General features: G+C 39.3%; 1 protein-coding gene across 8 annotated transcripts in view; it reads left to right on the forward strand.

Moving 5' to 3' along the window:
- The window catches only part of ABLIM2 (actin binding LIM protein family member 2), a 128,851-nt gene that overhangs the window by 30,284 nt on the left and 86,146 nt on the right, over positions 1 to 12,421 (forward strand). For all 8 annotated transcript variants that reach the window (XM_061585003.1, XM_061585011.1, XM_061585004.1 and 5 more), the window contains exons 3-6: positions 27 to 210; positions 8,327 to 8,436; positions 9,398 to 9,524; positions 11,946 to 12,039. In XM_061585003.1, coding sequence (XP_061440987.1) covers positions 27 to 210; positions 8,327 to 8,436; positions 9,398 to 9,524; positions 11,946 to 12,039 — 515 coding nt within the window. The remainder of the gene's footprint in view (positions 1 to 26; positions 211 to 8,326; positions 8,437 to 9,397; positions 9,525 to 11,945; positions 12,040 to 12,421) is intronic.

Consider the following 12,421-nt stretch of genomic DNA (forward strand, 5'->3'; position numbering starts at 1 on the left):
TACTTTCTGTTGTGTTTTGCCTACAGCATGTGGATGTGACTTGGCTCAAGGAGGATTTTTTGTAAGACAAGGAGACTATATCTGTACTTTGGACTATCAACGACTCTATGGCACACGGTGCTTCAGCTGTGATCAGTTTATTGAGGGAGAAGTGGTTTCAGCACTGGGGAAAACCTATCATCCAAATTGTTTTGTGTGTGTAGTTTGCAGGTAAGTTTATCTCACTGAAACATTTAAGTGTGGCTTTATTTTTAAAAATGAGATGGTGAGAAGTGACCTAGTTCAACTTCAGAAATTACTCGGTTCACCAAATTTTCCATCCTGACATCTACTGGGTTTTTTGTCCCAGAAATTGTTCAAAGTTCCAGATGTCCTTCATCCCACTCCTGTGGCTCCTAGCATCCGTGGGGTCTTCCTTGATATTGTAGGCCTTGCTGCTTATGTGGAGAGGCTAGTGTAACAAAATGCTGCATACTTGTGCAGGAAGTATCTGTGTATGTCCATCATGGTCTCTAGAGGTATCCCATATGTAGTGGGTCATACCAAGTATGTGGAATGGCTGCATGTTTGTTGCCTGAGACCACATGAGAGCCTTCTGTGTTGTGCTTTTCAAAGCTTAGTCTATCTAGAAAGTCTGGCCCCATGATAAAGCCCCCAAATTCACCATAAATGTATGAGATTTGATGCCCCCTGAGCATCCTTGTGTATGTAGTCTGCATATATGTGTTTTGAGAGGAATGCCTAGAAACCTTGTTCCAAATATAAATTGTTGTTTTGTTAGGGCTAGAATTTAATAAAGGAAAAATCAGTTCAGCAAAGAGGTTTCATACATTTTATTATCTTATTTTTTTACAACGTTATACTCTTATCTTTCCACAAAAAGTGCTGGATGCAGCTATGCTTTGTCACAGTTCTTGTTCTCCCAGAAGGGACCTGCCGAAAGTGATGGGAAAGCTAGGCCCCCTTCATCAGCGTGACTGGGATGATCTGCCACTGGGCCCAGAATAGATTGCCTCCATGTCCGTTCAGTGTGATGATCAGCAATGTTACTATACCTGACTGCTGAATCTGCATGTTTTCCTCTTCTGTCCATTGTTCCTTATTCTGTTTGTTGTGTCTATTAGGTTACATTTATGTTACAAACGGATTCCTGGGCGCATTATTATTTTGCAGTGATTTGTGTGTGTTTGGGGTTGCAGAGGAAGTAAGTAGGCATGAAAACCCTAAACTCATCCACTGATTTTTCTTCTACAAATGCCCTCAGCCATTTTCCCCCATCCAGGCTCCGGATATCAGCCTGGTTGAGGGCAAACAACCTGTGGGTGACATATATATGGGAGAATTTGGTGGGCTTGGGAATACATGTTTGCCGAGAAGAACTAGTGTGTAGTTTTAAACCTATCCCCAGTCTTAAGGGAGTCAAACAGGGCTGCATCTTGGTTCCAACTCTTTTCAACCTTTACATAAATTCCCTAATCAAAAGCCTGATGCAAAGCCCTACGCATCACCCCACCTTAGCAAATAGATCCCTTTCGATATTACTGTATGCTGATGATACGGTCCTTCTATTGCTGTCAAGCACTGGCCTCCGCCGCTTACTGAAAGCTCTTTCTATTTATTGCACCAAGGATCTGCTGGTGATAAATCGCAGCAAATCCAAGGTTGTAGTCTTCACTAGGAAGAGACTGCAACATCGATGGCATGTAAATGGCACTCCCATCGAACAAGTTTCATCGTACAGGTATTTGGGAATTACCCTTCACTCTTCTGGACTTTGGAACTGGCAGGCAGAGAATGCTAGTGCGATTGCTAAGAGGACTACCAAGGCTCTTCTGTCCATCTATATGAATGGTGGCCAATATGTACCATCTGCGCTACAAGTGTTCGCCGCTAAAGTGATTTCACAATTGCTATATGGTGCCCAGACAAGTACCTATGGTACCTATACTCCCTTAGAAACTGTACAATCTAAGTTTCTTAGGAGCATCTTTGGCACCCCTTCCTGTGTTTCCAATGTGAAACTACGCCTTGAGGCTGGCCTTCCAACTATCGAGGCTCTCATATGGATTCTCACATTTAGGTATTGGCTCAAATTGGTCTTTGCCCCAGTTGGATTGGCCCCACTTGTGTTGCTGGACTTTTACCAATCAAAATGGAAGAAATCTCTATTTCTTAAACTTGCTCTTCTAGGCTTCTCTCCCCCAAATATTTTAGCCTCCGGACCATCTAAGGCTCTGGCGGATATTACGCAGATAATCTTTGATGTGGAATTCCAACACCTTTTATCTCTTATCGACTATAATTTTGTTTTTAATCCACTTTTAAAGCCTTTCTCCCCGGCGCAGTATTTAATCTCTCTCCATACTCCTAGGCTCAGAGAGGCATTTGCACTGGCCAAATACAATGTTCTTCCATCTGCTCTCTTAGAGGGAAGGTACCGTAAAACTCCCCTTGCTGAACGTTATTGCCCATGCGATACAGGGGCTATTGAGACCGCAAACCATGTTTTACTAGAATGTATATTTTATAATGATCTCCGCAGACGATTTATTACCCCTTTTCTTCAGAATTTGCCGGGTAGGGACATAACTTCCTATGTGCATTATTTTTTTGCAGACACAGATTCTCGTATTACATATAAGGTCGCACTTTTTTTTACTGCAGCGATTGACTTACGCAAAGTACTTATAAGTCAGGGACCGCCGCACCTTGCAGCATCTGCCTAAATATCTTGTATATGCATACTTTTAGTGGCTACTGTATAGTTAACCCTGTTTTGTAATACCTATGTCTGTCTGTCTGTCTGATATATCTTTTTGGTCATTGACCGTAATAAACTTACTTACTTACTAGTGTGTAGTTCTTCCCATAACTCAAAATCCATTTTGTCAAGGATCAGTGTTTTAATTCTTTGTACTGTGCTGTAGAATTTAATGCAGCTAATAATAATAATATACAGCCCTATACAGCTTGGGACCAAGGTACCTGAAAGATTGTCTTGCCTCCTATATGCCAAGTCGATCACTGCAGGTGAGGGCCTCTTGTAGATACCATCTTATCAGGAGGTCCGTTCCACACAACATAGGAAGCAGACCTTTAGTGTAGTGGTACCTACCCTTTGGAATTCCCTCCCCTTAAATATAAGACAGGCACCATCTCTGTTATCTTTTCAGCACCTACTGAAGACCTCTCTTTCAACAAGCTTTTTAATTAGAGACCTTATCCCCGTCTGCTTCTGTGTTGGAATTGCTTTTTAATATGTTTGTAAAGATGTTTTGTTTTACTATATTTTAAAGTTTGTTTTTAAGATGTTTTAGAGTGTTTTTAGTGTTTTGTTTGCTGCCCTGGACTCCTTCTGGTAGGAAGGGAGGGACATAAATTAAATAAATAAATAATATATGGCATAATCAAGTGTTGGGCAGAATAACTACTGTTATTGGGAAAATATATTTCATGTAATATTTCAACATGTTTCATTTTCAAAATAATTGCCAGTCCTGTTTTACCTCTGTTGATTGATGTGTCTCATTCGCCAGTACTACTTTTAATGAACTTCTTTTACATTGCTTGGGTCGGATTAAAACTGAAAAACGCTACAGGTGGGAATGCTTAATTCTAGTGCCCTACAGTAGGGTAACTATAGACTGACCAATAAAGCTTCCAGATTTTGACTTTGTAGGGATTTCATTTCCCCAGTTGTTTCAGTTAGAGGTGCCTATCTGTGTCAGAAAAGTCATGGTACCATTCTGGCAAGTGATGCATGTCAATGCCATATCCAAAATGCTGTTTCGTATTCACATTTCGTTTTATATTTCAGCCCCAACAAGGACAGAAAATGAAATCAGTGACAAAACCTACTTTGTATGAACAAATCGTAACATTTGTATCATCATAGCTGTATGGTATTCAACCATGGCTGTTTCAAATGTATAATTGTTCATCATTAGATAAATATATATGTTTTTATAAATATATATTTATGAAGTTTTCTAGTTTACCGTATATTGCTGGGCACTTAATGTAGAAAAGGAGGGTGTAAATAAGAAGTTGATATCCCCAAAGTTTGCAAAATTGCTACTTCAGTTTTGCTCTGTTTCTCTTTATCTCAGCACATGACAGGAGACTTGCATGGAAGCAAACTTTGCAATGGAATCCTGTGAAACCCTTAGGGCTGTGCACTGGAGATGAGATTCCATTTGGATGTCACTTAAGAACTTGAGTTCTTTTATACATAAGGGGCATATTGAGAGACTGTTAAGAAAATCACACAAAGTAGACAATGAAATTGAAAGCCTACCAGTAATGTCAAGTGAAGAAAGCATTAGGACATCAGGCAGATTGTCTGCTCCAGCAGTCCAGTTAATATGGGCGTATTCTGACAAATGCTCTAATATTATCACTCTAATTTGAGTTGGCTAATGCAGTACATACACTTGCAGAGGAGAATGAAGTGTTGTGTTGCCAAATGACTGTTGAAGATGTAACAACTGATGCGACCTGTTACCATTCTGGGTGTATGTAAGACAAACAGTCAAAGCAACTCTTGTTCCCATTTGCACGTAGAGATTGCACAGGAATATATTAATATTTTTCCTGAGTTTGACAACAGGTAACTGATGTACTAGATGCTAGTTTTGCATTGAAAATAGTATTGTCTGAACAATATACTTGAAATATATTTAGCACAAGATGTGGATGGTAGATATCCTTTGATTACAATGAAACAAATGAAGAATGTCAGACTTACTACAAGACAACTAATTAACTTCACCACCAAAGAAACATGGGATATTCAACTCTTTGTATTCTGAAATGTGACAACTGATAAAGCTGTACAAGCAGTTATAAATGTCTATAAATGTTGAGAAAACTGTTCATCTGCCATTCAGAAAAGAGTTTTGGATGCATGAAACTTAGGTTTATGCTAAAAGGATAATAAAGGGTTGAAAGTTGCAGATGCCATGAAGGGATAGAGTGACTTAGAATGATGAGCAGGCTGCCCACTGATAGGCTCCTTTAGATGACTTAGATGTTGAAAGTTGTGCACAAAATGAGAGTCTATACAGAGATGTACTTGAATATACAGTGCCTTGCAAAAGTAATCAGACCTCTGACCAATGTTCTCATATTACTGAATTACAAATTGGAAATTATTTTGTACCCTTTTCCTAATCTATGCATGTGTATTACACTCTCACTTCTGTAGAATGCTCTACTTTGACTGAGCCACTGTAGGACATTTATCTTTTTGTTCGCGAGCCACTCCAATGTTGCTTTGGCTTTGTGCTTGGGATCATTGGTCTGCTGAAAAGTGAATTTCCTCCCAAGCTTCAGTGTTTTTAGTGGACAGATTCGCTTGCAGTATTTCCCTGTATTTTGCTCCATCCATTCTTCCTTCAATTTTAACAAGATGCCCAATCCCTGCTGATGAGAAGCATGCCAACAGCATGATGCTGCCACCCGCCCCCTTGCTGGATCGTCACCTTGTAGTGGTGAGTGGGCTTGCGTGTTCCAGTGAATCCTGTGAGCGATGCTGTCAGGAGTTACGTACTCCTAGCAAGGTCACCCATGGCGGTAAGGTCAAGGGAGAGGAACCAGACAAAGAACGATCCAAGAAAGTCCTCAATGGCAGAACAGGCAGAGGATAACAATGTGTATGTTACAAGGGCTGTGAAGGCGGATGGAGACTGCAGCAGATAAAAGACTTCCAATTGTCGTGGTATCCCATGCCATTGGATCAAAGCCTTTTTCTGTCAAGATTGTGTGTTGATAGTCGTGCGCTGAACTCCCCACATAAAACAAATTCACATACAGGCGTCTTCCAAGCAAATCCATCTGGAAATCTATGTCCTCACTGTGGGAGGCTGTGTGGATCCAGAATTGGCCTCCACAGTCACTTACGGACCCACTGTTAAAGACCTTATCTTGGAAGACAATCTTACTCGGCCATGAGTGATTGCCTATGAATGAATGCCACCACCATAGTTCACTGTAGGGATGATGTGTCTTGAGACATGGAAATTGCTAGGTTTGCGCCACACATAGAGCTTTGTGTAGAATGCTCTTTGGTCTTCATTTTTCTTCAGATCCACAGCCTGACCAATGATCCTTCAACAGTGGGGGTTTTATCCTGACAATGTGACAGCAACTTTAATGATTCACAGGTAGAGGCCAATGGTAAGGTAACTGTGTCCTCAATAGGGCAATTTCTTTCATCTGTGTAAGCTGGGAGCTTCCACAGCACAGGGGTTAAATACTTATGCAAGCAACATGTTTCAGTTATTTGTTTCTTACAAACATTTCCCAACATAAAACCAATGTCACCTTACCATAATTAATTTTGAGTTTCAGTGGTTCAAAATAAAATATACAGAGAGAAATTACAATGTACCATTTGTAATTCAGTAATATGAGAGCATTTGTCAGGGGTCTGATTACTTTTGCAAGGCACTGTATCTCTGGATTTTATCTGCAACCACAGGAGAAGAAGCTAATGCAAACATGTTGCATTAGGCTTGCCAGTTATATCACGCAAATAGATCTAAGAAGCATCAATGTGACATGAAGAAAAAGAACCATGAAAGACATATAACATGAACCTTCAAAGCCATTCTGGTGATGACTAAATGTAAGAAGTCATTGAAACCACCTCTCTACAGTACAGGTTGTTCAACAGATATCAGCAGGGCTACCAGGGATATAGGACAATACCTGCTGAGTTGGGTAATTTTTAACCAGTTTGTTTCTGATGATACTTCACCTGTATCAATTGTAGGATTTTGCCCTCTGCTGCTTGCACATCTGAGTATATCATCATGCGATGTAAAACAATTTCAGGGCAACATAGTTATAACTTCTGATTGGGTGTTGTACTGTAAAGTTTTTGCACAAAATTTACTAATCTGGCATTTGGGATCACTGAGACCCAAGCACATCTGGAAATATTTGCAAGTAACCAGCATCCTCACTCCAGCAGGTAGTTGTAGCCCAATGGAAGTTCTCATTCGAGGACCTTTAGGCAAACACTTTTTTTACATAAATATCTTTTCTGACAGGTCTCAATAACACGCACGATTTTTTAAAATCTTGCAAATGGTGTCATGCTTAATAACGTCTACCATTTATTTATTTTGTATGGCTTTCTTGGGGTACACTTCTAGGAGGTACTTTGGCTAATTGTTGACTGCAAACTAACTTCAAGAAATATGATACATTTTAGAGATTTCTGTGCTTCACTGGGATCAAAGATGCGATGGGTTCTGTTGTAATGTTTGCTTATGAACGAATCTTGTACCAGAATTTTCCACTGGAAGTTTTCGTGCTGAGTTAATCCAGGACAAAATAGACTATGTAGCAATTTAGAAACCTGTTGGTTATCTAATAATGACCAGTACAGCCATGTTGAATCAAATGGGACTATGATGATGGACACATGATTGATCTGCTTGGTTCAGACAGTGTTGGTTTTGTCACTGGAATCCAAGATGGCTATTATCAATTCATGTTTTGGTTAATATTTCAACACACACTTGTATTAGTCAGCACATTTTAAACAGAGTTTCTATGTGCATTATTTATTAGATTGGCTACATGACTTTCCTGACATGAGTAGACCTCTCTAACTAAAAAACACTTTTCTACTTGTGGCAATGAGATTCCTATATGATACCTTCACCTGTCTTGCACACTCTACTGTTGTGATGAGAAAGTCTAAGTTGGGTTTTTGAGTTGCATGAAGTTGCTGGTTTTCCTAGAAAGTGACTAGAATATGTAACAGGGATACTTTAGTATGTTTGTAGAAAGACACTTTGATGATAGTTTGAGCCATGAAAGGAGAGGAGAGAGCAGCTGTAGTAGGATGAGAGTGAAGGAACAAGCAGAGGCCTATCATTGCAGTGTGAAGGATGAGGACAGGAGGGTTTGCTGTGGAGAAGAAGCAATGGCAACCAAGGTTGAACTACATTGTGGCTCTTGCATATAGTTATAATAAAATGTCAGGATAAGGCTTGTACAGCAAGTCCTAAATAGGTTTACTTGAGTTCAATTTCATATAACAGAAAAAAAGAGTTATGCTCCAAAAGCTCATTGTGTATTTTGAGAACAAGATTTTGGAGTGCCTCAGTTCCTTTCCAAAGGGAATTTAACATTCTCCTGCAGTGGTGCCACTTAAGACCTGAGCTTTCAATTTGCTGGTCAAATTTGCTAGCTGAGAATGAATGATAAATAAACTGAAAACAAATAAATGAGTCCCATTTATAAAAAGAGATGTACTCGAAAGATTGCAAGGATCCTTGTTTTCTAATACATTTAATTTCTTTTGCTGCAGACAGCCTTTTCCTCCTGGGGATCGTGTAACTTTCAATGGCAAAGACTGTGTCTGTCAAAAATGTTCTCTGCCACCGACTGGTAGCAATAGCAATTTTCCAGTCCTCCGAAGTAAGTCGCATGTTCTTTTAATTTATTATGTTTGGGCTTTTTAAATTTTGCTCCCCAAATATCTCCTGAAAATTCACTTTTGCGATCTCCAGTCTGATGTTAATTTATTCCATGAATGTACTCTGAACATTTTAATATTCCCCAAATACTTGATTTCTCTATTTAATATCCATGGATTTGATTTCAGTAGTTAATATTTGGCACTTGTTACTTGACTATATGTGACAGCTGGCATGTAATGGTGTTTAGCCTTTGTCAAAATGTAACTGTTGGCATGCAGTGGTGTCTGATGTCATGCAACAGTATTTTACAATCTATGAGATTCTGTATATGACCTGCTGAGATTAAAGCAATCTCTAGAGGTGTCTCAAATTTTAACAATTCAACTTAATAATTTTTGTGGCAAAATTTGAATTTCTGTTAAATTTTGAATATTTGTGAATATTAGTGTCAGCATTATGGTTTTTTTTTTAACAAAGAAATTGACAGCTAAACGGGACTAAGCTGATTTCTGGGGTCACAGAACTTTCATCTTCTATCAGTGATTCAAATATTTGTGCAAAATGTTTGTTTATTACTTTTTGTCCAAAGATCTTAGGGTGGCAAATGTGGTTCTTATCTCCCCTTTCCCCCCCAGTAAAAATGTAATTTTCCATCTTTGGAGATGGCAGGTGTTGCCACCACTCACCATATGCTCAGAGTCACATGTTACCAAATAGGTACATTCTTAAACCGCAAGGTTTTTTGCCTATTAGTGAATATTTTCCTAGTAAGTGTTTCCTTCATGGCTGAAATGTGCCCCATTATTTAGTGTTATTCTGAAAGTTGCCCATGGCTTTTTGTCCTGAGTACATACACAAAACCCAGGAGATGCCTTTGCTTTTATATAGCCTCTTCAATTATGCTTAATTATATTATTTACATATTAAAGTCCTTTTTGTGCTTCTTTCTTTTTTTACAGATTGTGGGGACTGTGGCTCTGAAATTAAAAATGGACAGTCTTTGGTAGCTTTGGACAAGCATTGGCACTTGACCTGTTTTAAGTGCAAGATATGTGGCAAACTTCTGAATGCTGAATATATCAGCAAGTATGTTGGATAGAATGAATCCATCTTCTCCTAAGACTTTTTAAGCGCTATGTTCTCAAAATGTGTTCGCTTAGCATGTTTTGATATGGGATTCATAGGCTAGATTAGACAAAAAGTCTGTGGAATTCTTTTTTTAGATTTTAAAATGTTTAATATGAAGCACTTGTAACACTGAGACAAGCCTAGTACACATTAAATCTAATGCATTCCATCTGTCTCTCTTGTAACATGTCTTGGGCTTCCCATAATTGTGTGACTTATTTGAATGCTTTACCCTATTCTAGAGAGTTATGCAGACATCACAGTGCACACACTCTTCCTGCATGTTCTGGCTTGCCTAATCACAACTGAATGGGGAAGCCAGCTCCAGCCATCAATGCCATGTTAGCTTCCCACCCACCTTGCAGCTGCTGCCGGTAAATGCTAGGTCAGTTATTAATAAATCCAGAACATGATGAAGAGGCTGATCTAGTTTGTATCATCAAGACTTGACTGAATGAGGCATCAGATCCTACCTTAGTACAACTCTTTGTATTTTAAGTAATCAGTGCAGTACCAACATGAGGATCATAGAATTGGAATAAGGGACCTTGTCAGTGATGTAGTCCAACCCCTGTACAATGTGGGATCTACAATGCAGGATACATCTACAGCATACCTGACAGGTAACTGACCAGCCTCTGCTTAAGTAACTCCAGCAAAAAAGAGTCCACCATCTCCTAAGCAGTCTGTTCTACTGTTGAACATCTCATACTGTTAGGGTGTTTCTCCTAAGGTTTAAGTGAAATCTGCTTCCCTGCAATTTCCACATATTAGGTCTAGTCCTGCCCTCTGGAGCAACAGACCAAGCCTGCTGCACCTTCTGAATGATCGCCTTTCAGCTATCTGAAGATAGCTCTCATGTTTCCCTGTAATCTTCCCTTTTCCAGGGTAAACATACCCAGCTCTAACCATTCCCCATTGACGCCTTATCATCCTGTTTGCCCTTCTCTGGACATGTTCTAGTTCATCAATGCCCTTTTTAACATGTGGCATTTAGAACTGGAGGATGAAATTGCACCGATACATTGAATTGCTGTTGCCTTTGCAAGGTGTTCCAGCCGGCAAATGTATAGAGTGGGGATACTCTTGGTGTATCACTCGTCCTAGTTTGCACATTACTTGTGTGTAGGGCATTTATGTGCTGACTGTGGAGAAGGGCTCCGCTTTTAGCCCCTGCCCCGACACTACAATTTCTTCTTGAAATTATTCATGTTATGTGCATTTATCTACAGAGAAATCTCAGTGCACTGGCACCTGCTCACATTGAGGAAGAGTATTTGTGGTTGGAAGAGCCATCAATAAATTCTTTGTCAATTTCATTACCTGATGAAGGATGCAATAATGGGGCTTGGTAACCCTGTCTGGGATGGGAAATATATTAAGATGGTCTCGCCCAGGAGGCAGGAGCTAAAATTTATTTATTTATTAAATTTTTATCCTGCCCTTCCTCCCAAAGGAGTCTGGATCAAAACCTTAAAACAATACAATTTAAAATAAAGCAAAACATATTTAAAACAATTTAAAGCATCTAAAACATTAAAAAAATAAGAGCCATTTAAGAACACTTAAAAACAACCACATATCCTTACAGTTATTAATTTCAAGGTTGCCATGGCCAATATCTATCACCCATCAAACTCCTGGGTAAACAGGAATGTCTTTAAATATCTTCTGGAAATCAGTAGTGAGGGAGACACACTTCACCAGGGAAGGCATTCCACAAATGAGGAACCACCACCAAGAAGGCCCTGTCACAAGTCAATTTCAACCAGGTGGAAGCAACAGGGCCTCCCCTACAAAATTACTACAGCTCTTTTACTTTTGACTTTCAAAGAATCATTGATTCTTTGGCCGCCCTCTGGAGAAGCCCAAAAGATCATCTGAGTGCCATATTCCTGTCTTGTGGATTTCAAAACCTTTTTCTGTTATTTGCATCCATGCTGGGTGGCCCTACTCCATTTGAAAAGACTGGGATGCTACAAGCTGCAACGTCACAAACAAATGCTTACATTTTAAGTATTGGGCCACTTAGAACAGGGCATTAATGCATTTGAAGGACACAATAAAGTTACTTTACTATTCTCACAACAATACGACTGTCTTCCAGTAGGTTATTTAATTCATTCACAGTACATAATAATGTGTTGTGAGTGTTCAGAATAGTTAAGTCGCATTTAAAAATAGGCAGTTAATTTCATTTGTAGTCTCTGGTGACATGGTGTCAATAAATATTTGGTTTATTATCAGCTGGGTCACACTTAGGAAACTGCTAGGACCCCCCTATTTATATGTTCATTGTAAAAATATGAAATGCTCCAATGATACGTTTTGACAGTTATAGTTGAAATGATGCATTGGAGTGGTGTTTTTTTCTTCCAGAGATGGTGTTCCATACTGTGAAATGGACTATCATGCTAAATTTGGAATAAGATGTGACAACTGTGAAAAGTACATCACAGGAAGAGTTCTGGAGGTAAGGCAACTCTCTGCACATAACGGCTATTTGCTAAGAAAAAGTACTCTGAGAACTGAACTCACTGATTTGTGAGTTACAAAAACTGAAATGTTATTTATTCACACTTCAAGACTTATAGGATCAATGTGTTCAAATGCCTATTCTAAAGTGATTTGAATGCTTCGCTGAAAGGACTGAAAATGCAGGTTGTCTACAGTTTCATAGGTGGAATGGCATCTAGCAATGCAGTGGACCAGAGGTGATCTCGTAACAAGTGTCATAGATTTGACTAATTTAAATCCATCTGAAGTTTAGACTTACAGTAGCTTTTCCCCTCTGCAAGGGTGGGGTTCCTATTAAGTTGGTCCACCCCCAGAGACTAATGGATCTGGATGTTTTC

Source organism: Rhineura floridana, chromosome 9 (assembly GCF_030035675.1).
Source record: "Rhineura floridana isolate rRhiFlo1 chromosome 9, rRhiFlo1.hap2, whole genome shotgun sequence".
Taxonomy (NCBI): domain Eukaryota; kingdom Metazoa; phylum Chordata; class Lepidosauria; order Squamata; family Rhineuridae; genus Rhineura; species Rhineura floridana.